Genomic DNA, 25,254 nt, shown 5'->3' with positions numbered 1-25,254 from the left:
GAAGGTGTTTTGATATAAGTCCAGTGAAGGGGTTTTGATATTAATCCAGTGGTGGGGGGGTTGATGTAGATCCAGTGAAGGGGGTTTTGATATAAATCCAGTCGGGTTTTTCTTGCTATAAATCCAGTGGGGTTTTTTATATTATAAATCCAGTGAAGGGGGGTTTGATATAAATCCAGTGGTGTTTTTTTGCTATAAATCTAGTGGGGGAAGATATAAATCCAGTGAAGGGTTTTGCTATAAATCCAGTGGTGGAGGGGTTTTGATATAAATCCAGTGGTGGAGGGGTTTTGATATAAATCCAGTGAAGGGGTTTTGATATTAATCCAGTGAAGGGGGGTTTGATATAAATCCAGTGAAGGGGGGTTTGATATAAATCCAGTGAAGGGGGGTTTGATATAAATCCAGTGAAGGGGGGTTTGATATTAATCCAGTGAAGGGGGGTTTGATATTAATCCAGTGAAGGGGGGTTTTGATATTAATCCAGTGAAGGGGGGTTTGATATTAATCCAGTGAAGGGGGGTTTGATATTAATCCAGTGAAGGGGGGTTTTGATATTAATCCAGTGAAGGGGGGTTTGATATTAATCCAGTGAAGGGGGGTTTGATATTAATCCAGTGAAGGGGGGTTTGATATTAATCCAGTGAAGGGGGGTTTGATATTAATCCAGTGAAGGGGAGTTTGATATTAATCCAGTGAAGGGGGGTTTGATATTAATCCAGTGAAGGGGGGTTTGATATTAATCCAGTGAAGGGGGGTTTGATATTAATCCAGTGAAGGGGGGTTTGATATTAATCCAGTGAAGGGGGGTTTGATATTAATCCAGTGAAGGGGGGTTTGATATTAATCCAGTGAAGGGGGGTTTGATATTAATCCAGTGAAGGGGGGTTTTGATATTAATCCAGTGAAGGGGGGTTTGATATTAATCCAGTGAAGGGGGGTTTGATATTAATCCAGTGAAGGGGGGTTTGATATTAATCCAGTGAAGGGGGGTTTTGATATTAATCCAGTGAAGGGGGGTTTGATATTAATCCAGTGAAGGGGGGTTTGATATTAATCCAGTGAAGGGGGGTTTTGATATTAATCCAGTGAAGGGGGGTTTGATATTAATCCAGTGAAGGGGGGTTTTGATATTAATCCAGTGAAGGGGGGTTTTGATATTAATCCAGTGAAGGGGGGTTTGATATTAATCCAGTGAAGGGGGGTTTGATATTAATCCAGTGAAGGGGGGTTTGATATTAATCCAGTGAAGGGGGTTTTGATATTAATCCAGTGAAGGGGGGTTTGATATTAATCCAGTGAAGGGGGGTTTGATATTAATCCAGTGAAGGGGGTTTTGATATTAATCCAGTGAAGGGGGGTTTGATATTAATCCAGTGAAGGGGGGTTTGATATTAATCCAGTGAAGGGGGGTTTGATATTAATCCAGTGAAGGGGGGTTTGATATTAATCCAGTGAAGGGGGGTTTGATATTAATCCAGTGACTAATGCCGAGAATCCCAGCCGCTCTCCGGGTTGTTGCCGGGCGCGACGCTCAGGCTTCAATCCGCCCCCTGGGGCACTAGGCCTGACCGCCGTCTCCTTGGAAACGTCAACAGAACTTTATTAAAAGCAAAATACTAACAGGACTTTATTGTTCCCTCCCCGGAGACACAGCGTGGGGAGAAGATGGCGGCGCCAGGAGGCGAGAGGCGCGGGGTGTCCCAGGTAATCGAGGCCGTGGTCCGAGGCCCTCCTTCCCCCTCCGTACATTTAAACCCGGAGGCTGCAGGCGATGGGGAAGAGTTGGACCCGGCTCAGGACGGCCGTCCCCCCGGCCTTTGTAGAGAGGGGCCTGGGGCGGAGGCAGGAGGCCTGGGAGAGCGGCCCGGGGGGGGGGGGGGGAGGAGGGTTTTAGGGACCCCCTGGGGGAGGTGACCCATAGTGTGGGAGGGGGGCCTGGCAGAGTTTCCCCTCCCCCTCCCCCCCCCTCCCCTCCCCCTCCCCCCCCTCCCCTCCCCCTCCCCCCCTCCCCTCCCCCTCCCCCCCCCTCCCCTCCCCCTCCCCCCCCTCCCCTCCCCTCCCCCTCCCTCCCTCCCTCCCTCTCTCTCTCTCCACCCCCCCCTCAACCCCTCCCTCCCCTCCCCCTCCACCCCCCCCTCCCCTCCCCCTCCACCCCTTCCCCCTCCAACCCCCTCTCCCCCCCCCCCCCTTCCCCCTCTCCCACCCCCCCTTCCCCCTCTCCCCCCCCTTCCCCCCCTCTCCCCCCCCCCTTCCCCCCCTCTCCCCCCCCCCCTTCCCCCTCTCCCCACCCCCTGGACACTGCGGCCAGTCACAGCCCCCTGGCCGAGTGGCGCTGGGTTGTGGATTCAGGAATTGCTGAACCCCCTTCGGTTCTTCACTGGGGCTGCGGCTCACCCCGAGAGGGCGGGGAGAGACCGGCCTCGGGGCAGTGCAGTAAATCGGGAGTTATTGGGTGGGTTGGGAGCAGGTGGGAGTTGAAAATAGTTGGGGGTTTCTTTGGGTCGCAGCCACAAAATTTTCGGACTTTGCATTCCCGGTGGGAAGACCGTACTTTTACATGCCGACGTTAAACCCGGAAATAAAGCCGGGTTGCAGTCGCGACCCCAAAAAAACGACTATTTTCAACTCCCACCCGCCCCCAACCTGTCCGTTCTTGGGGGTTAAAATCACCCCCGTTGTATCGGCCGCCCGTTATTCAGTTGCACTGACTGCACTAGAACTGAATACCAAGCGGCCGTGTGACAGGCGATTCGCCCGAGACAGATGTCCACCCGGTGAGTGTTGATGTGGTTTTAGACCATGGAGACATCCCAAGTCCTTGGTTTAGTGCGTTCACTTCAGTTTAAAACTAAACCAATGGATTACCTTCCCTCATCAGACGGTCAGAGGACGTTATTTTCTGGTGATGTCGGACGCTTGCTTTCTGCATATTGTTTTTATACTGATATATTTCCATTCGGTTAAAGTGGGATCTTTCATTTCTCCTAAAAATGGCCCTTTCATTTCCTGTTCTGTTGTTTTTAACTTGAGGGATATTATATCCAAAATCTATTAGCTTGGAGATTGTAGCTGGTGACCAGGGTGAGGGGGCTGGGGACTTTTGTGCTCATCTCTGACATTCATTGTCCTTTTCAGAAAAGAAAGAGGTACTGGGAGACGGATGAAACGCAGGCTGGAGAGCCCACAGTGGCTGGGGAAGTGCATGGAGGCCAGGAAAAGCCAGAAGACAAAAAGTCAGCAGGGCAGAAAGCTCAAACGGCAAACCTGAGGAAGAGACATAAACTGAGGGGTGGCACGAAGCGGGCGATTTCAGGGGTAAGTTGGGATTTCTCTCTCGATGGATTTTCACGGCAACGGAATTTCAAGGCTGATTAAATTGGAAAAAGTATGGTGTTTTGTTCAAACATCCCTTATTTATCCTGCTTTCACCTTCAGTCGCTGTACTGCGTGACTACCAGGGGGTTAGAAGGTGAACTAGATGGACCTTGGTCTAGCAGTTCCTGCGTTCTGTTTCAGGTGCCCTCAAGCACTTCCTTCTGTGCTTCACTTCCTGTTTCTATTTCTCTGCCAACCTTCAACTATCAAAGTGAAATAGGTCTTTCATTCTGATATCTGTCTTATGAGTGCTTGTTTATACAGCAGAGTGAAGTGTGATCACCTGTGTACCAGGAGTGTGAGCAGTGACACTAGTTCCTGTGTACCAGGAGTGTGAGCAGTGACACTAGTTCCTGTGTGATCACCTGTGTACCAGGAGTGTGAGCAGTGACACTAGTTCCTGTGTACCAGGAGTGTGAGCAGTGACACTAGTTCCTGTGTACCAGGAGTGTGAGCAGTGACACTAGTTCCAATGTGATCACCTGTGTACCAGGAGTGTGAGCAGTGACACTAGTTCCAGTGTGATCACCTGTGTACCAGGAGTGTGAGCAGTGACACTAGTTCCTGTGTACCAGGAGTGTGAGCAGTGACACTAGTTCCAATGTGATCACCTGTGTACCAGGAGTGTGAGCAGTGACACTAGTTCCAGTGTGATCACCTGTGTACCAGGAGTGTGAGCAGTGACACTAGTTCCAATGTGATCACCTGTGTACCAGGAGTGTGAGCAGTGACACTAGTTCCAGTGTGATCACCTGTGTACCAGTGAGTCTAGTTCCAAAGTGTCTAGTTTTCCGACAGTTGTTGAAGAAACTCCCTTTACCACCCCTCCTGGAGTCAGTACCTTGCACTGAAGTCATGTTCTGCGAAAGCCCAACCCCTAAATGACCAGTCCTCGTGCGTGTGTGTACGTCTGTCTGTCTGTGGCAATGATCCCACCACTACAGCAGCTGGACCCTCCCACACTCTGACACTGTGTGCTGTACCACGTCGTCAATCTGTGCCTATCACCACTTCACATATAACTTCGAAATTACCCCAGGAATTTTTTTTTTTAAATCAATTCTTTTTTTTCTTCCAGAAAGACGATCCCTTCCCAGGACCCGCACCCATCCCTCAAGAGGTGATCAAAAAGTTCGAACGAGGAGAGAAAATTACACTGGTGAGGAAATTGTATTCACAAGTCAAGATTTTAGAGCAACTTTTCTTGCAGATTTTGGTATTAGTGTAAAAGAAAATTGCCCCGGGGCTGGCAGCGGGCGCTGTCGCCCCCTCCACCCCCCCCCTCCCCGGGGCTGGCAGCGGGCGCTGTCGCCCCCTCCACCCCCCCCACCCTCCCCGGGGCTGGCAGCGGGCGCTGTCGCCCCCTCCACCCCCCCCCTCCCCGGGGCTGGCAGCGGGCGCTGTCGCTCCCTCCACCCCCCCCACCCTCCCCGGGGCTGGCTGCGGGCGCTGTCGCCCCCTCCACCCCCCCCCCTCCCCGGGGCTGGCAGCGGGCGCTGTCGCTCCCTCCACCCCCCCCACCCTCCCCGGGGCTGGCTGCGGGCGCTGTCGCCCCCTCCACCCCCCCACCCTCCCCGGGGCTGGCAGCGGGCGCTGTCGCCCCCTCCACCCCCCCCCTCCCCGGGGCTGTCGGCGGGCGTTCTCGCCCCCCCCTCCCCGGGGCTGTCAGCGGGCGCTCTCGCCCCCCCTCCCCGGGGCTGTCGGCGGGCGCTCTCGCCCCCCCTCCCCGGGGCTGTCGGCGGGCGCTCTCGCCCCCCCCTCCCCGGGGCTGTCGGCGGGCGCTCTCGCCCCCCCCCTCCCCGGGGCTGTCGGCGGGCGCTCTCGCCCCCCCCTCCCCGGGGCTGTCGGCGGGCGTTCTCGCCCCCCCCTCCCCGGGGCTGTCGGCGGGCGTTCTCGCCCCCCCCTCCCCGGGGCTGTCGGCGGGCGTTCTCGCCCCCCCCTCCCCGGGGCTGTCGGCGGGCGTTCTCGCCCCCCCCTCCCCGGGGCTGTCGGCGGGCGTTCTCGCCCCCCCCCTCCCCGGGGCTGTCGGCGGGCGCTCTCGCCCCCCCCTCCCCGGGGCTGTCGGCGGGCGCTCTCGCCCCCCCCTCCCCGGGGCTGTCGGCGGGCGCTCTCGCCCCCCCCTCCCCGGGGCTGTCGGCGGGCGCTCTCGCCCCCCCTCCCCGGGGCTGTCGGCGGGCGCTCTCGCCCCCCCTCCCCGGGGCTGTCGGCGGGCGCTCTCGCCCCCCCTCCCCGGGGCTGTCGGCGGGCGCTCTCGCCCCCCCTCCCCGGGGCTGTCGGCGGGCGTTCTCGCCCCCCCTCCCCGGGGCTGTCGGCGGGCGTTCTCGCCCCCCCTCCCCGGGGCTGTCGGCGGGCGCTCTCGCCGACTGAATGTGGGACGTTGACCGGTTTGAGGGGCTGTGAAAATCTCTCCGAGGAAGAAATGGTTCTGTGGGGTGCGGAACGACGGGAGATACACATTGATTCTCACAGTGACGTTGCACAGTCGAGATGTTCAATGTTCACTTACTCAAATGCAGAACTTTACTGTTTTATTTTCTCCCCTCCCAAGAGTGGAATCGCAAGAACGGCAGTGAAGAATCGACTGAAGACCCTGGAGAAGAAATATAAGCAGGCCCAGAAACGGGCTGCGAGTTTTGACCTCTTGCTCCCGGAAGAAGCAGGGTAAGGACTGATCTGGTGTCCCAGTGGTGGTGTCTGTGACCGGGGTTAGTGTCCCAGCTCTGCCCAATGCTCTAACTCACCATCTCGGCTGCCAGTGCCCACCCGTAATTATTGCTCTGCTCACAAAACAAATAGCACTGGATTCACTGTCCCGGTGCAGTGAGGGTACATGGGGTGGGGGTCTGGCCTGACAGTGTCATTGTGCACCAGTGCTTGGACATTGTACAAGAGTCAGTCTGTAGCTGTGAGAGCTCAACGCAGTGTCACAAGGTACAGATCTAAGCCAGCGTGAGAATCTGTTGTTCTAGGTGTGACAGCATTGGACATTTTACTTTTTGAATCAAGTAGAGCTCCCTCACAACCCCCCCTCCCGGACAAGTGTTAGCCTTGGCTCAGTGGTAAACACCTCAGCCTCTGAGTCAGACGGTCGCGGGTTGAAGCCTCACACATCCCCATCACGTAATCCAGGCCGACACTCCCGGTGCCAGTACGGAGGGAGCGCTGCACTGTCGGAGGGTCAGTACCGAGGGAGCGCTGCACTGTCGGAGGGTCAGTACTGAGGGAGCGCTGCACTGTCGGAGGGTCAGTACCGAGGGAGCGCTGCACTGTCGGAGGGTCAGTACCGAGGGAGCGCTGCACTGTCGGAGGGTCAGTACTGAGGGAGCGCTGCACTGTCGGAGGGTCAGTACTGAGGGAGCGCTGCACTGTCGGAGGGTCAGTACTGAGGGAGCGCTGCACTGTCGGAGGGTCAGTACTGAGGTAGCGCTGCACTGTCGGAGGGACAGTACTGAGGTAGCGCTGCACTGTCGGAGGGCCAGTACCGAGGGAGCGCTGCACTGTCGGAGGGCCAGTACCGAGGGAGCGCTGCACTGTCGGAGGGGGCGTCTTTCGGATGTTAAACCGAGGCCCCCGTCTGCCTGTGGCCTGTGGACAAGAAAGATCCCATGCCACTATTTGAAGAGGGGCAGCGGTGAAGTCCTGGTGTCCTGGGCCGACAATCCTCCCTCAACCAGCATCACCATTTTAAAAACAAAACCCATTAACTGATCATTGCATTTGCTGTATTGGGATCTTGCTGTGTGCAAATTGGTTACTATATTTGGTGACGTAACAGTGACTACGCTTCAGAAATAACTGGATGGCTGTGAAGTAGTTTGGAGTGTGCTGAGTTTGTAAAAGTCCTTCCATTGCCAGCTCAGACGATGTGTTGCAGGGTTACAACAACACAGTCCACTCCTGTTGTGGCTTGTGATGTTTTTACTTAAAAAAAAAATTAAATTAGCCAGTAGTTGGAATTAAGCAATAGAGCAGCACAGAAGGCTTTTATTTTTGCTAGAAGTGAACTCTAATGAAGAGGTAATTCTGAATGAAGGGACTGCGATTCGAGGGGAGTGGACAGTGCCGGACTCCATCCTCTTCAAACGCTGTGTAAATGACACAAAACTGCCCCTCGTGGCAGGAACGTTGATGCTGAGAGAGTTCAGATTTGCCCCTTCGGTCCCCTGTACGTTTTCTGCAGTTCGAGCAGACTTTTCTCCTCCTCCAGTCCTACAACCCTCTGTGCTCTCTGCGCTCCTCCAATTCTGGCCTCTTGCGCATCCCCTGATCTAAATCGCTCCACCATTGGCGGCCGTGCCCTCGGCTGCCTGGGCCCTAAGCTCTGGAATTCCCTCCCTAAACCTCTCCTCCTTTTTAAGACGCTCCTTAAAACCTACTTTGACGTAACACCTGTCTACAGTGCAACAGCACAGTTACCACCCTGCTCGCCCTCTCCCAGAAGGCTGAATTGATGTGTGAAAATCCATGATATTCATTTATCAAAGTCGAGCGGAGTTTATGTAATGTGATAAAGATGTGAAAATATTTGAAACTGCCGTGCGACGGCTGGAGTGTAAAAGTGCTGAAAAATCCTGGTTTAAATTCATCGTGTGTTCCATCTCCGATCTTCCTCTTTCTTTTTGTCTCCCAAAATCCCAGGTTCCTGGAGGCCGATGAGGGAGAGGACACATGCATCATCCAACAGCAGGACATTGCAGACGCTGTCGACATCACCAGCAGTTCAAAGGTCAGCGTCTGATGGCACTAACAAAGGGGGCATCAAGCTGGCAGTGACGGGCGCGTTCCCACAACCTGGGCTGAATCCTGCTCTTTCCCCTTGACCCCAATCGCTGTGAAAGTTTGTTTATTGTTCATACTTCAGGAGCACTTTTTTTTGTTGCTAAAACATCAGATTGTAGTAAAAGACGCCAATCAGGACCGGTCAGGTGTCTGGCCGAGCTGATGCCTCTCTCAGCATCTTGCGTTGCTGTAATGTTCCTCGTGCAGAGAGACATCCTGGGAGGTTTATAAGGGGTCACCATCGCCGTGCGCAGGTCGAAGATTTTAACCTCGATTTCCAGACCATGAGAGGACACAAGTGCAGCCGATAGCCCAACCCTCAACAACAAAACTTGCATTTATAAGGGTGAAGTGTTTCTGTCCTTTACTGCGGGTAAATTCTGCCGTTCTGACTGGGTGGTAATAGTCAGGGAGCTGAGAATCTGAATCTGCCGTTAACATATCTGCTTCTTGCTTCCGTGCCTTGTTTTAAAAACATAGTTTTGTGTGTGTTTACATCCCAAAGTCTCTTAAATCCTTTTCTGTCTTTTTTTTTTCCCCCAGTACTTCAATCTTGACCTCAATCAGTTTGGCCCGTACCGAATAAACTACACCAGGAATGGCAGGTAAAGAAAGCCGTTGTGAATCCACGTGTGTAATTCAGGGAGAGAGAGGCACCAGAGCAACAGTTAGGGAGCAGGAGGTGGATTACAAATTAACATAACCGAGATGGCACTGCCAACTGGCACAGCATATCTGGCATTCCCTGCACGACGTGCTCCTGGCCCCTTGTACCCATTTAAGGAGATGTCGGGTGGAGAACGGACATTACCGTTTGGTATTGATGATAAATTCTTGGCGCTCTTGTGCATCACTCCCCTTGAGATCCCCCTCCCTCACCCCCCCGGGGTCCCCCCCCCCCGGGGTCCTCCTCCCTCACCTCACTCCCCCCGGGGTCCTCCTCCCTCACCTCACACACCCCCGGTGTCCTCCTCCCTCGGGAGGGGAGTGAATGCAATACCGGGAGTGCAGCGATGCACAATGTTTTAATTATAGTGAGATGTGCAGTGCTGTGTGCTGGTTTATTCGGGGTTGTGTATAATTGTTGTGAGCTCCAGCGATCGTCGCTCTCTATCGGGAAAGTGCTGAGGTTTGTGTTTTTTGTTCCCTCCAGGCACTTGCTGCTGGCTGGACGCAGAGGGCATGTGGCAGCCCTGGACTGGCACACCAAGCAGCTCCTGTGTGAGACCAACGTGATGGAACGGGTCAACGATATCCGGTACTTGGTCACTCTCCTTTTTGCTAAAGAGGAATTTGAGGATTGACGAGAGAGTTTAATTCTGATTAATGCCAGGAATTATTGTTGTCAGTATTTATCGGCTCTGTTAATTGTAGGCTCGCTAGATCAGCCTGACCTGACCATCGAATGTTACATATCTCGTTGAAAGCACTTTTTATTCAGTGTAACCAGTAATTCAAACTTTACATTCCATGCCTAGTCCCAATCTGAGCTTGTTTTACATTCCAACCTTTTCTTCTGTCTCATTCCACACACTTCCGCTTAAAAACTCAGAACAGTGAATCGAAATGAGACCAGACTGTAAAATTTCCTTCTGCGCCACCACTACTTTTCTCTGTCATTGTTGGTTGACGCTGAGCCCGTCACGAATGCCACTCTCACCTCTTCAGTCCGGAAGTCGTGGGTTCAAGCCCCATTCCGGGGACGATCACATAATCCAGGCTGACCAGTGCAGTATTGAGGGAGCGCCTAATGTCCCTCAACCCTTTCAGGTGAGACATTAAACCGAGGCCCCTGTCTGCCCTCTCGGGTGACCGCAAAAGACCCCACGGTCACTATTGGAAGAAGAGCAGGGGAGTTCTCCCCGGTGTCCTGGGGCCGATATTTATCCCTCAACCAAAATCACTAAAAAAAAAAACAGATGATCTGATCATTTATCTCATTGCTGTTTGTGGGATCTTGCTGTGCTCAAATTGGTCGTTGCATTTGCCTACATTACAACGGTGACTGCCCCTCAAACGTAACTCATTGTGCTCTGGGATGTCCTGAGGATGTGAGGGGAAGGGGAGTGTGCGCTATATAACAACAATTTAATTAATTCATTCTTTCGAGCTCACTGTGTCCCGGGGCAGACGCCTTGTGCACGTATCAGTTCGATCCAAGCACGTATTAACCGTAGAGCTGCTCCCACTTGTGTTTTACACCAGCTTCAGTAACACGAGCTCCTGTCCCGTTTTAAAGGTGGTTACACACAGAGACCATGTTTGCAGTGGCACAGAAGAAGTGGCTCTTTATATACGACAACCAGGGTATCGAGCTGCACTGCGTCAAGAAGTTTAACGATGTGCTGCGGATGGAATTCCTGCCATATCACTTTCTCCTGGCTACCTGTGTGAGTGGCATCGTCCTTCTTAGTGTTGCACTAAAATTAATTTTTTGTTTTGGCCGCATGGGACTAAGCTTTATAATTCCTTGGCGGAGGCTGTGCTGGGTTACGGTTGGATTGCTGTCTCCTTGTCGCTCAGCGTTTGGGGTATTGGGAGCGTCCCGACTGGCTGTAAGCGCAGAGTAAAGCTCCCTCCCCCTCTACCCCATCAGCCTGCCTTAACCACAGCCTCGATTTTGAAAATACACATATCAGCGAAACACTCTTTCGTCGCACTCTACCGATATTAACTATCAGCTGTTGAAACGCTGTCAAAAGAAGCTGTAGAGGTAGCTCAGTTGTCAGCTTGATTTCATCTTGCTGGGCTCCCAAAAAACATTTGGCTCCAATCCCCGTAACAGACCTTCGTTACCACGGCGTCACTGAATTAAATGGTAAAACTCTAACAACGACTACTTGCATTTATATAGCGCCTTTAACGTAGTAAAACGTCCCAAGGCGCTTCACAGGAGCAATTATCAAACAAAATTTGACACCGAGCCACATAAGGAGATATTAGGACAGGTGACCAAAAGCTTGGTCAAAGAGGTAGGTTTTAAGGAGCGTCTTAAAGGAGGAGAGAGAGGTGGAGAGGTTTAGGGAGGGAATTCCAGAGCTTGGGGCCGAGGCAGCTGAAGTCACGGCCGCCAATGGTGGAGTGATTAAAATTGGGGATGTGCAAGAGGCCAGGATTGGAGGAGCGCAGAGATCTCGGAGGATTGTAGGGCTGGAGGAGGTTACAGAGATAGGGAGGGGGCGAGGCCATGGAGGGAATTGAAAACAAGGATGAAAATTTTTTAAATGGAAGGTGTTCTTGGACCGGGAGGCAATGTGGGTCAGCGAGCACAGGGGGTGATGGGTGAACGGGACTTGGTGCGAGTTAGGATACGGGGCAGCAGAGTTTTGGATGAGCTCAAGTTTATGGAGGGTGGAAGATGGGAGGCCGGCCAGGAGAGCATTGGCATAGTCGAGTCTGGAGGTAACAAAGGCACGGATGAGGGTTTCAGCAGCAGATGAGCTGTGGGGGGGGGGGGGGAGACGGACAATATTACAGAGGTGGAAGTAGGCGGTCTTGGTGATATAGCGGACATGGGGAAACATCTGCTTCCAACCGTATATTAAAAAAAAATAACTTGGATGCGATCATTTTATTAAACCGCTGCTGAGACTAAGATGATTTGACTGGGGTGGGACACTATAGTTATGAGTAGAGACTTGACCAGGTACTGGAGCAGAGAAGGTTTAATAGAAGATTTAAAGAAGTTTTTAATATGATGGAGAATTTTTGACCGAGCGACTGGGCAAAGACTATTCCCTCTGGTTCGGGATTGACGAGGGGTCATCGAGTTAAAACTATCACCGAGAGTTTGGAGAGAGGTTGGGAGAAATGCCTTTACAGAGGGTTGTTGGAGCATCGAACGCTTTGCCACAGGGAGCGGTTGGGGAAAGTGGGTGACTATCTGAAGCAGAGGAAGATACAGGGCTGTGGGGAGAGAGTGTGCAGCGGGATTAGATTTGGATTACTCGAGCAAAGAGCTAGCACAGACCCAATGAGCTGCATGACCTCCTTCTATGTTTCTGCTCTGGCATTTTACCAATTGCTTAGACCGGTCACCTTCCTCCGCAGCTCTACTTCAGCCCGAGTGAGTCCTTAAACGTCACCACCTTTCAGGCAGCTATTCCTCATCAATGATTCTATTTCAGAAAAAAATGTCACAAAACTTGTTTTAACTGAAAAAAGTCTAAACGCCCAACACACAAGGGAGTTCCTTCTGTATTATCACAATCTGCTTTTTAAACAGGAGTCTCTGATTACTCAGTAAACTGTAACTTTGGAAGCCAACTAATTCTGTGTGTGTCTGTGTGTGTGTGTCTGTGTGTGTGTGTCTGTGTGTGTGTGTCTGTGTGTGTGTGTCTGTGTGTGTGTGTCTGTGTGTGTGTGTCTGTGTGTGTGTGTCTGTGTGTGTGTCTGTGTGTGTGTCTGTGTGTGTGTCTGTGTGTGTGTGTCTGTGTGTGTGTGTCTGTGTGTGTGTGTCTGTGTGTGTGTGTCTGTGTGTCTGTGTGTGTGTGTCTGTGTGTGTGTGTCTGTGTGTGTGTGTGTGTGTGTGTCTGTGTGTGTGTGTGTGTGTGTCTGTGTGTGTGTGTCTGTGTGTGTGTGTCTGTGTCTGTGTGTCTGTGTCTGTGTGTCTGTGTGTGTGTGTCTGTGTGTGTGTGTCTGTGTGTGTGTGTCTGTGTGTGTGTGTGTGTGTGTGTGTGTGTCTGTGTGTGTGTCTGTGTGTGTGTCTGTGTGTGTGTCTGTGTCTGTGTGTGTGTGTGTGTCTGTGTGTGTGTGTGTGTCTGTGTGTGTGTGTGTCTGTGTGTGTGTGTCTGTGTGTGTGTGTGTCTGTGTGTGTGTGTGTCTGTGTGTGTGTGTGTCTGTGTGTGTGTGTGTCTGTGTGTGTGTGTGTCTGTGTGTGTGTGTCTGTCTGTGTGTGTGTGTCTGTCTGTGTGTGTGTGTCTGTCTGTGTGTGTCTCTCTCTTTTTGTTCCCACTGATGTGCAGAGTGCCCGAGGATTCCTACAGTACCTGGACGTCTCTGTGGGGAAGGAGGTGACGGCCACGTGCACCAAAACTGGACGCCTGGATGTGATGACCCAGAATCCTTACAACGCCATCATCCACCTGGGTCACGCGCAGGGTGAGAGTGGGGTGAGGGCAGGAGGGAAAGCCCGGGCCGAGGGGAGGGAGAGCGAGGGCACGGAGCAAACCTGCCTTCTGCTCGTCTTCAGGGGACTTTTTTTGAAAATTGGTTGCTCTGTTTTGTGTTTGAAGTCTTTAGACCATCAAATAGTTTTGGGTCTGTAGAAACTGATGAAAATAAGGGAGCGAAAAGGTTGCTGGTCCCATCAACGTACACCCCATCCGTTAGATAGTGTAACCTCGTACACCCCCTCCCCAGCCACTGGTACTGGAAACTCCGAGGCAAGACAGAAATAAACTCTGGCCAATTTTAGGGGAAATTCCCCCCACCCCCCACAAACTCCCTAATCCAGTCGAACAAGCTCTAAGAGACCATGATTATCCCTGCTGCGTCACGAGACACACCTAAACGTGCCTCTCCCTCCATCTCCCGACTTCCCAGAAGAATGCAGGGAGCTGGAAATCCCTATCTCCGTCCGTCATCCCGAGTGGTCCTCACTGTCTTGCCGTCATCTCTAACGCAGTCTAAAATGTATCTTAGGTACGGTGACTCTGTGGAGCCCAAAGGTCAAAGAGCCGCTGGTGAAGATGCTGTGCCATCGAGGGGGTGTTCGAGCCATCGCTGTTGACCAGACCGGAACGTAAGCAACGCTAACATACTGTCACCAGGCACTTTATAAATACCTCTCCATAAAATAACTGTGTGTGTGTGTAACCCGACCTGTGCAAGAGCTCTGTATTGTCTGTGTGTGTGACCTGTACACGGTCCGAGAGTACAGGACACGCGACGGCTGCGAGGTGACCTCATACAGGCCTTTATACGTGTGAAGGGGTTGATAGGGTAGACATAGAGAATATGTTTCCACTTGTGGGCCATAAATATAAGATAGTCACCAATAAATCCAATAGGGAATTCAGGAGGAACTTCTTTACCCAGAGAGTGGTGAGAATGTGGAACTCACTCCCACAAGGAGTAGTTGAGGCGAATAGTGTCGAAAACTTAATTACCTATTATACACAATGCATTAACTCCAAACACTTATTTTCAGACAAGTAAGAATTTTAATTAAAAGAAACTTGAGCTCAAGGGAATATCTGCTCTGACAATGGTCAGAAATACCACTTCTCCTGAACAAAGGACACAGTTCACATTGATACAGTTCAATCAGCAATATCTGTCTATCATAGAATGTGGGCATACATGTACATTCCCCATTAGTTCAAGTGGTTAGTCAATCAAGTAGGGAGCCTGCCTCCTCTGGACATCCATAGCTCATTCCTGTTTTGGCATGTAGTAGGCCTCGCAGGCCCGAGAACACCACCTCCCTAAATTCCAAAGCTGGTTAATCAGTAGGGCTGAAGTCAGAATCAAGGGCACATGGCCTCTCAAGAAACTGTATTCTCATTATATTATAAGCCAGCAATACCCTTATCTGCACGGGGGGAGGGGTGGGGAGGCCAGACAGTACCAAGCACCTGGACAGCCAACTTAATTATCAACGTACCAAAGACAATTGTGTCTTTCTGTGAGTGTGTGTGAAATTGTAACTACCCTGTGTATGGGAGTCAAGGAGTTAACATTGGTCAAATACCAATCATGCTTTTCTCTTTTTATGGTCAAGTAACTGTTCATGTATTTCTACATTAATGTGGTCTTTATGGTTTTCCACAATAGTGTAGATGCATTTAAGGGGATACTGGATAAACACATGAGGGAGAAAGGAATAGAAGGATATGGTGAGAGGGTGAGAGGGTGAGATGAAGTAGGGAGGGAGGAGGCTCGTGTGGGATATAAACGCTGGCATAGACCTGTTGGGCCGAATGGCCTGTTCCTGTGCTGTAAATTCTGTGTAATACTGAGACTGTATGTGTCGAGATGATTGACGTGTAACTGGTAAATACTCTGAAGATTCCGTCAATGTACGAAGACTGTCTTCTTTAAATTGTCTTTAGCAGGTGTGAATTTCAGCACTATCTGAATTACGTTGTGAATGTGTTACTCTGTGCACTTGCTGTTAATGTTTCACCTCTCGCAGGTACATGGCCACTTCTGGTTTGGACAGGAGGTTAAACATCTTCGACATCCGAACTTATCGCCCTCTTCACTCGTACTTAATATCCGCAGGTGCGAGTCACCTCGCTTTCAGTCAGAGAAACCTACTGGGAGCAGGTTGTGGAAACACAGTCCATGTAAGCTGCTGCTTTTACTTCAAAGTTTACAGCGTACCTTTAAACTCTGTGTCAGCGGTGGCTCAGTGAGTGGCCCTCTCGCCTCTGAGTCAGGAGGTCACGGGCTCAAGCCCCACTCCAGAGACTTGTGCCCATAATCCAGGCTGACTGTCCCCGAGCGGCACTGCGGGAGCACTGCGCCGTCTGATGAGATGTTAAACTGAGGCCCCGTCTGCCCCCTCAGGTGGCTACAAATGGCACAATTCGAAGGGGCGTTCTCCCCGGTGTCCTGGCCATTGTTTATCCCGTGACCAACATCAGTAAAATGGATTACTTGGTCATTTATCTCATTACTGTTTGTACGCAAATTGGCTGCCGTGTTTCCCTAGGTTACAACAGTGACTACACTTTAATGCAAATTCTTTCTTTCCTGTATGGAATAATTCACTCAAACAATGAAGTACCTGTTTATGAGAAATAAATTGGTGTATTGTAAAGCACAGTGCGTGAGAGCTGGATATATATGCAGGAGAACATTTTCTAGTCTGCAAATGTGTGTATATTTTACAGTATATCCTATTACATGTAATGCAATTCCGCTATATCAGTCAAATATTCCTTTGGCCTTTAGTGGGCTACATAAGCATTGCGTTTCCATAGCACCTTTCCCATCCTCAGGACATCCCAAGGTGCCACTGTTATAATGTAGGAAACACAGCAGCCAATTTGTACACAGCAAGCTCCCACAAATGGCAAACACGATGATTGACCAGGTCTGTTTTTTTTGGTGGCGTTGATTGGGGGCAGAATGTCGGCCAGAACATAGGGGAGAAATCCTCAGCTCCTCAAATAATGCCGGGGTTAGTGGGGGGGCTTTTTAACATCCAACCATAACACCAATACAGGCAGACTGAACGTCATGTCTGAAAAACACACCTCTGGCAACACGGCACTTTTTTTATTCGTTCATGGGATGTGGGCGTCGCTGGTAAAGCCGGCATTTATTGCCCATCCCTAATTGCGCTCGAGAAGGTGGTGGTGAGCTGCCTTCTTGAACCGCTGCAGTCCGTGTGGTGAAGGTTCTCCCACAGTGCTGTTAGGAAGGGAGTTCCAGGATTTTAACCCAGCGACGATGAAGGAACGGCGATATATTTCCAAGTCGGGACGGTGTGTGACTTGGAGGGGAACGTGCAGGTGGTGTTGTTCCCATGTGCCTGCTGCCCTTGTCCTTCTAGGTGGTAGAGGTCGCGGGTTTGGGAGGTGCTGTTGAAGAAGCCTTGGCGAGTTGCTGCAGTTGTTCCCTCAGTACTGTGCTGGCCTGGACTGTGTGCTGGAGTAACCGATAGCTGCAGCGAGCTGATGGATGTCCTTTCCTCCCCTCGCAGGTTTACAAAGACGTTCACCATGTGCCGGTGAGGACGCCGTACCTGAGTCACACCGTCCGCCAGGGAGTGCATGGACTGCAGTTCTGCCCGTACGAAGACGTGTTAGGCGTGGGGCATGGCCAGGGTTTCACCAGCATGCTTGTGCCAGGCAAGTAGTGAGAAAGTCCCTGGGGGCACGGCCCAGTGTTTTACCAGTATGCTCATGCCAGACTAGTAGGAGAGGGAGAGGCGGAGAGGTTTAGGGAGGGAATTCCAGAGCTTAGGGCCCAGGCAGCTGAAGGCACGGCCGCCAATGGTGGAGCGATTAAAATCGGGGATGCGCAAGAGGCCAGAATTGGAGGAGTGCAGAGATCTCGGAGGGTTGTAGGGCTGGAGGAGGTTACAGAGATAGGGAGGGGGGAGGGATTTGAAAACAAGGATGAGAATTTTAAAATCGAGGCGTTCCCGGACCGGGAGCCAATGTAGGTTAGCGAGCACAGGGGGTGATGGGAGAACGGGACTTGGTGCGAGTTCGGATACGGGCAGCAGAGTTTTGGATGTAGTTTACGGAGGGTGGAAGATGGGAGGCCGGCCAGGAGACCATTGGAATAGTCGAGTCTGGAGGTAACAAAGGCACGGATGAGGGTTTCTGCAGCAGATGAGCTGAGGCGGCACCAAACCTGTATGTGACAGACCAGTGAAATGTGAAATGGACTTCTAACCGTCAGACTGAGTGAGTTTATCATTCCCACCCCTGTCTAGGTGCTGGTGAGGCAAACTTTGACGCCCTGGAATGCAACCCGTACCAGAGCAAGAAGCAGAGGCAGGAGTGGGAGATCAAGGCCCTTCTGGAGAAGGTCGGTGACTTTGCATTGTTCTTGTTTTTCTTGGCTGTTACTGATTCGAGGTTGGAACGCTGAGTGCACACATTTAACAGCAGCACAGTGACTAAAGCTCAGAGTGGCTCTCTGCTGCCTCATCAACATTAAGTGATGAAAATTTACAGCTTTCAGAGGTGGAAAAAAAGCATATTGCCCAAACAGTGGAACGTAATCCCATCATTTGTCATTAACAGTGTAGTTAGTTCCCTGGCTAATGGAGCTATCCCCCAGTTATTGCCCTACACCCCCAGGAACATGCATTGGTTTGAACCGTAATTCTGTATACCGTGCTCCCTGCGAGACCCAGTACCAAGAAAAGCACCAATCAGTGCAGTCAAAGCTCGCATAAACCTGTCTAAATATCAAGTGTCCGTGTCCAATGAGGCAAAAGGTGATCGCTGACACTGGTGGAAAAGAGCATCTCCGATACCCTGCGATAGGGGCTGGAGATTGACAGCATTGTCAGGCTTTAATCTCCAGCCTCCTCACTTGACCCACCGTTCGAGCTGTACCCCATTATCATCGAGGTCACTAGTTCTTAGCTTCAGCGTCGGTGAACTGGATTCTGTCTTCAACATTCTGCCAAATACAGATAGTCTTCATTTCAGTTTCAGTGAGGAGCGGGAGTGGGCCTTGTGATGTACTGGGAGTGTAGGTGCTCTCTGTGCTGAGTGAGTGAGCTTTATTCCAGTGAGGAGTGGGCCTCGTCACGTACTGGGAATGTAGGTGCTCTCTGTGCTGAGTGAGTGAGCTTTATTCCAGTGAGGAGCGGGCCTCGTCACGTACTGGGGCTGCTGCTGCTGCTCTCTGTACTGAGTGAGTGAGCGTTAATCCAGTGAGGAGTGGGCCTCGTCACGTACTGGGAGTGTAGGTGCTCTCTGTGCTGAGTGAGTGAGCTTTATTCCAGTGAGGAGTGGGCCTCGTCACGTACTGGGGCTGCTGCTGCTCTCTGTGCTGAGTGAGTGAGCTTTAATCCAGTGGGGAGCGGGCCTCGTCACGTACTGGGAATGTAGGTGCTCTCTGTGCTGAGTGAGTGAGCTTTAATCCAGTGAGGAGTGGGCCTCGTCACGTACTGGGAATGTAGGTGCTCTCTGTGCTGAGTGAGTGAGCTTTATTCCAGTGAGGAGTGGGCCTCGTCACGTACTGGGGCTGCTGCTGCTCTCTGTGCTGAGTGAGTGAGCTTTATTCCAGTGAGGAGCGGGCCTCGTCACGTACTGGGGCTGCTGCTGCTCTCTGTGTTGAGTGATCTTTAATCCAGTGAGGAGCGGGCCTCGTCACGTACTGGGGCTGCTGCTGCTCTCTGTATTGAGTGATCTTTAATCCAGTGAGGAGTGGGCCTTGTCACGTACTGGGGCTGTAACTGCACATTCCTGTTATATAAGACTCTGTCTTACCAGCTGTCCACTGGGCACTGAGCAGTGTGGTGCAGCCAGCCTCATGCTCTCCAGTACAAAATATGAGATAGATGTAATATATCATAATAGGTACAGCGCAGGGGGAGGCCATTCGGCCCATCGTGCCTGTGCCGGCTCTTTGAAAGAGCTGTCCAATTAGTCCCACTCCCCTGCTCCTTCCCCATAGCCCTGTACAAATTTTTCTTTCAAGTATTTATCCAATTCCCATTTGAAAGTTATTATTGGATCTGCTTCAGGCAGCGCATTCCAGATCATCACAACTCACTGCATAAAACATGTCTCCTCATCTCCCCTCTGGCTCTTTTGCCAATTACCCTAGATCTGTGTCCTCTGGTTACCGACCCTTCTACCACTGGAAACGGTTTCTCCTTATATATAATAGTGTTCCATGTCCTCATTAAAAAATAAAACATCGCTTAATTACGATCTGGAATGCGCTGTCTGAAAGGGCGGTGGAAGCAGATTCAATAATAACTTTCAAAAGGGAATTGGATAAATACTCGAAGTGGGAAAAATTTACAGGACGATGGGGAAAGAGCAGGGAGTGGGACTAATTGAATAGATCTTTCAAAGAGCCGGCAAACTTGATGTCAGATTAACTGTGTTAGCGGAATCTCTTGCAGCTACTCCACCCCCGCCCCCCGGGTCTGATGGGGTGAAATGCATTCAGAATCAGAGGTTACCAGTCCGACAAAAACTGTCTTCCTCTTTCCTTCCAGATTCAGCCTGAGTTGATTACCCTGGACCCAACCAAACTGGGTGAGGTCGACTTCATAACCATGGACCAGAGGCACAAAGAGCGAGTTCAGCGTCTGGTGAGTAACTGAGTTGGTGGTACACGGCCTCCATTCTGCACCTCTGGTCGGGGAGGCCGTACTGTGCTGGGCCCCAGCATTTGCGGGGGGGCGAGGGTTGGGGTTGGATTGGGCCCCTCAAGTGGATCTGGGTATGTGACTTTTGCCAGCAGTGAGAGTGTAGCCAGGGTCACAAGTTGGAATCCCAGTGACGCAACCTTGGTTTAACGTCTCATCTGAAAGACGGGCGCTCCCTCGGCGTCGCCCCTGCGCCAGCGCGGCGCTCCCTCGGCGCCGCCCCGTGTGACTAACTACTTGTGTTGTCTCCGTCCCTCTGACAGGGCTTTGACCCTGCGGAAAAGGAGAAGTTCAAGCCCAAGCACAAGATGAAAGGGAGAAGCTCGACGAAGAACGTGGAGAAGAGGAAGAAGAAGGTGGCATTTGATGAGCAGAGGGTGAGTGACTGCTCAGCAAGGAACCAAAACGCTTCAGGCAAAGAGACAGCGAAACATATAAAATTCTTACAGGGCTTGAAAGGGTCGATGCTGAGAGACTGTTTCCCCCTTGGCTGGAGAGTCTAGAACGAGGGGTCATAGTCTCAGGATAAGGGGTCGGACATTTAAGACTGAGATGAGGAGGAATTTCTTCACTCAAAGGGTGGTGAATCTTTGGAATTCTCTACCCCAGAGGGCTGTGGATGCTCAGTCGTTGAGTATATTCAAGGCTGAGATCGATAGATTATTGGGCTCTAAGGGAATCAAGGGATATGGGGATCGGGCGGGAAAGTGGAGTTGAGGGAGAAGATCAGCCATGATCTGATTGAATGGCGGAGCAGGCTCGAGGGGCCGAATGGCCTACTCCTGCTCCTATTTCTTATGCAACACATACCGGCCGTGGTGGGTAAAAGCACAGAACCCAAGAGACCGGGCAGCTGCCAGCCCTGATTACCAGCCCGCTAGATAGTGGGATCGTTACTGTTGGCCTCAATGCCTGGGGGCCAGGGGGGAGTCAGAGGTTGCAGCTAATGTTGGTGTCTGATCACTAACCAGTGACGAGCCCCCCCCCCCCCCCCTTGCCGGGGACACCCTCTAACTCCCAGCGACCTCCAGACACTCACTGTCTCTTCACAGATGAGCAATTGCAACTCGGAGGTGAGGGAGCTACTGGACATTAGCTTCAGGGGGAAGGGTCACAGGAACAGGAGGAGGCCATTCAGCCCCTCGAGTCTCTTCCACCATTCAATCTCAACTCCATATTTTTTTTATTCGTTCATGGGATGCGGGCGTAGCTGGCGAGGCCGGCATTTATTGCCCATCCCTAATTGCCCTCGAGAAGGTGGTGGTGAGCCGCCTTCTTGAACCGCTGCAGTCCATGTGGTGAAGGTTCTCCCACAGTGCTGTTAGGAAGGGAGTTCCAGGATTTTGACCCAGCGACAATGAAGGAACGGCGATATATTTCCAAGTCGGGATGGTGTGTGACTGGGAGGGGAACGTGCAGGTGGTGTTGTTCCCATGTGCCTGCTGCTCTTGTCCTTCTAGGTGGTAGAGGTCGCGTGTTTGGGAGGTGCTGTCGAAGAAGCCTTGGCGAGTTGCTGCAGTGCATCCTGTGGATGGTACACACTGCAGCCACAGTGCGCCGGTGGTGAAGGGAGTGAATGTTTAGGGTGGTGGATGGGGTGCCAATCAAGCGGGCTGCTTTGTCCTGGATGGTGTCGAGCTTCTTGAGTGTTGTTGGAGCTGCACTCATCCAGGCAAGTGGAGAGTATTCCATCACACTCCTGACTTGTGCCTTGCAGATGGTGGAAAGACTTTGGGGAGTCAGGAGGTGAGTCACTCGCCGCAGAATACCCAGCCTCTGACCTGCTCTTGTAGCCACAGTATTTATATTGCTGGTCCAGTTAAGTTTCTGGTCAATGGTGACCCCTAGGATGTTGATGGTGGGGGATTCGGCGATGGTAATGCCGTTGAATGTCAAGGGGAGCTGGTTAGACCCTCTCTTGTTGGAGATGGTCGTTGCCTGGCACTTATCTGGCGCGAATGTTACTTGCCACTTATGAGTCCAAGCCTGGATGTTGTCCAAGTCTTGCTGCATGCGGGCTCAGACTGCCTCATTATTTGAGGGGTTGCGAATGGAACTGAACACTGTGCAATCATCAGCGAACATCCCCATTTCTGACCTTATGATGGAGGGAAGGTCATTGATGAAGCAGCTGAAGATGGTTGGGCCTAGGACACTGCCCTGAGGAACTCCTGCAGCAATGTCCTGGGGCTGAGATGATTGGCCTCCAACAACCACTACCATCTTCCTTTGTGCTAGGTATGACTCCAGCCACTGGAGAGCCTTCCCCCTGATTCCCATTGACTTCAATTTATCTGCCTTGGTTCTGTAACCCTTAATACCCTTCCCCAACAAAAATCTATCATTCTCAGTTTAGAAATTTTCAATTGACCCCCAGCCTTAACAGCTTTTTGGGGGGGGGAGAGAGAGTTCCAGATTTCCACTCCCCTTTGTGTGAGGAAGTGCTTCCCGACATCACCCCTGAACGGCCTGGCTCTAATTTTAAGGTCCTGCCCCCTTGTTCTGGGGTCGGGGTTGACCTCGTTTCCCCTTTTTCCTGCTTGTGTGGAGGTTCCTATTCCCTGAGATCCCAACTTTAGATCAGCCATTCCCAGTTTGGGTCGTGGGGGGGGGTTGCACAAACTCAGTGCCCACCCCTCCGCGGAGCAGGTCGTCGGAAACAGTCACTGTGATGTCGGGTTTCCCCCCCCCCCCATCTCCACGGAGAGTATGGCCATCGATCGTCGCTGTCTTCTCAACAAGATCCCGCGTTGGATAGTCCCAGTGGCTAAGCGAATCTCACCATCCTGTGACCGCTTTCATCCAGCTGTCCCTACTGGCTGGGATTCGTGAGGTGGGAAACGCCGAAAACCGAGCGAATCCCAGAACCTGCAGGCGAGATGGTTACATTCAGCGACCTGACACACGGGTCCGTGCTCTTTCTCATCACAGATACAACATCAAGTCAATGAAAAGATTAGATTTCAGGAACCTATTCTTCAGTTTTTTAATCTTTTTAATTAATGACTGATTTCACTGTAATAATTAATCGCCCCTCTGTTTTTGGTTTGTTAGTAACTCTGCTTTCACTGTAATAATTAATCACCCCTCTGTTTTTGGTTTGTTAGTAACTCTGCTTTCACTGTAATAATTAATCGCCCCTCTGTTTTTGGTTTGTTAGTAACTCTGCTTTCACCGTAATAATTAATCACCCCTCTGTTTTTGGTTTGTTAGTAACTCTGCTTTCACTGTAATAATTAATCGCCCCTCTGTTTTTGGTTTGTTAGTAACTCTGCTTTCACCGTAATAATTAATCGCCCCTCTGTTTTTGGTTTGTTAGTAACTCTGCTTTCACTGTAATAATTAATCGCCCCTCTGTTTTTGGTTTGTTAGTAACTCTGCTTTCACCGTAATAATTAATCGCCCCTCTGTTTTTGGTTTGTTAGTAACTCTGCTTTCACTGTAATAATTAATCGCCCCTCTGTTTTTGGTTTGTTAGTAACTCTGCTTTCACTGTAATAATTAATCGCCCCTCTGTTTTTGGTTTGTTAGTAACTCTGCTTTCACTGTAATAATTAATCGCCCCTCTGTTTTTTTGCAGCAATTAATCCGACAGAGCATTGAGGAGAAAGTGAAGGTCCAGGAAGAGCAGAAAGTGACAGAAAAGGCATCTCCACATCAGGGCACGGCCTTGGACCGTTTCAAAAAATAATTCCATTTCATCGCCACAAAGCTCAGGAGCAGCGAGAAATCCCGGACACATTCCCACCTCCCCACGGTCCTGCGTGTGTGCGTGCGTGACACTCGGGCTGATGTGTTCTGTACTGACACAGGACGAAGTGCAGCGAGGGGACCGCCTGTCAATCTCACTCGGTGCTGCACCGACTGTTCCACTTGACTTGAGTCAGGAGTTTGACGTGCCGGTGATTTTGCGGTGAGCTGACGGATCCTATTGGATCAAAATATTCAGCAATAATTTGTGCAATTTATTTTAACAATACCAAATAAACCTTTCCATATGAAATGGCATCTCTGTGAAAGGAAATTAACTTCCTAACCTCGTGCCCTGTGTTTATTTTTGATTATTTATAAAATTGTTTTATCTTTAATTGTTTTCTTCTCTCTGGGCCGTGTGACCAGCCAATGGTTCTCCGCAGGCAGGCAGTCGCTTGCTGTTGTCCAGTGCACAGCTCTATGGTTCCTGGCTGGGCCAGGGTCTCACACAGGGTCGAAGATGTCCCCTCCCTGGGTACCCGCTCCTCTATCTGATCTCCACCAGGGCAAGAGAGGCTGCAGCTGGTCTCGGTGCTCCTGGGCCAGGAGGGGTGGGGGGGGGGGATGCATTGAGGGGCCATCCAGAGACCCCACCCCGGCCCTGTGTGTGGCCGGATATCGGCAGAGAGCATCATTGGCCCTGAGTCTGACGCCCCTCGGGTGAGGTGCCTGTCGCACGACCGTGCTCGGAACGGACAACGAATGCCGGCCTCGACAGCAAGACCCACGGTCCGAGAATTAATTTATTTTAAAAACCCGACAGCAGTTTTTTCAAAAAAAGAAAGGGAGAAAATTGTGGAGCAAACCACCGATGCCAGTCCAGCCTGATCATTGTTTCACCAAGCAGCCCAGTGATCAAGTATCATAATATGTAATAGCACAGAAGGAGACCATTCGGCCCATTGTGCCTGTGCCGGCTCTTTGAAAGAGCTATCCAATTAGTCCCACTCCCCTGTTCTTTCCCCATAAACCTGCAAACATATCCAATTACCTTTTGAAAGTTATTATTGAATCTGCTTCCACCGCCCTTTCAGGCAGCGCATTCCAGATCATCACAACTCGCTGCATAAAAAAAATGTTCCTTCGTGTTGCCTTGAGTCAGATCCCCCCCCCCCCACCCCCGGGTCGAGTCAGATCCTCCGCCACTCCCCCCCCCAGGGTCGAGTCAGCTCCTCCGCCACTCCCCCCCCCCCCCCCCCCCCCCCCAGGGTCGAGTCAGCTCCTCCGCCACTCCCTCCCCGGGGTCGAGTCAGCTCCTCCGCCACTCCCCCCCCCCCCCCCCCCCCAGGGTCGAGTCAGCTCCTCCGCCACTCCCTCCCCGGGGTCGAGTCAGCTCCTCCGCCACTCCCCCCCCCCCCCCCCGGGGTCGAGTCAGATCCTCCGCCACTCCCCCCCCCCCCCCCCCCCCCGGGTCTAGTCAGATCCTCCGCCACTCCCTCCCCGGGGTCGAGTCAGATCCTCCGCCACTCCCCCCCCCCCCCCCCCCGGGTCTAGTCAGATCCTCCGCCACTCCCTCCCCGGGTCGAGTCAGCTCCTCCGCC

The 25,254-nt window shown here is 51.8% G+C and overlaps 1 protein-coding gene across 1 annotated transcript; it reads left to right on the top strand.

Annotated features, from left to right (window-relative positions):
* The first annotated feature begins 1,602 nt into the window (after positions 1-1,602).
* wdr46 (WD repeat domain 46) lies at positions 1,603-23,965 on the top strand. The gene is made up of 16 exons (XM_067973818.1): positions 1,603-1,707; positions 3,139-3,318; positions 4,457-4,537; positions 5,927-6,039; positions 8,017-8,104; positions 8,701-8,762; positions 9,311-9,415; positions 10,397-10,547; positions 13,122-13,257; positions 13,801-13,900; positions 15,296-15,449; positions 16,814-16,961; positions 17,555-17,649; positions 19,808-19,903; positions 20,224-20,337; positions 23,541-23,965. Exons 1-16 carry the CDS (start codon positions 1,669-1,671, stop codon positions 23,649-23,651), a joined length of 1,773 nt encoding a protein of 590 aa, XP_067829919.1. The 5' UTR covers positions 1,603-1,668; the 3' UTR covers positions 23,652-23,965.
* The last annotated feature ends 1,289 nt before the right edge of the window (positions 23,966-25,254 follow it).

This window comes from Heptranchias perlo, chromosome 39 (assembly GCF_035084215.1).
Source record: "Heptranchias perlo isolate sHepPer1 chromosome 39, sHepPer1.hap1, whole genome shotgun sequence".
NCBI classification, from domain to species: Eukaryota; Metazoa; Chordata; class Chondrichthyes; order Hexanchiformes; family Hexanchidae; genus Heptranchias; species Heptranchias perlo.
The sequence above is the reverse complement of the archived record's forward strand: the minus strand, read 5'-3'. Positions and strand labels throughout refer to the sequence as shown.

What these genes read in the sequence shown, in the direction of transcription:
- wdr46 (XM_067973818.1), top strand. Translation starts at nt 1,669, where the DNA reads ATGGCGGCGCCAGGAGGCGAGAGGCGCGGGGTGTCCCAG. An exon ending in GAGGAGAGAAAATTACACTG is followed by an intron (nt 4,538 to 5,926) that starts GTGAGGAAATTG and finishes TCCCCTCCCAAG; the next exon opens with AGTGGAATCGCAAGAACGGC. An exon ending in TTGCTCCCGGAAGAAGCAGG is followed by an intron (nt 6,040 to 8,016) that starts GTAAGGACTGAT and finishes CCAAAATCCCAG; the next exon opens with GTTCCTGGAGGCCGATGAGG.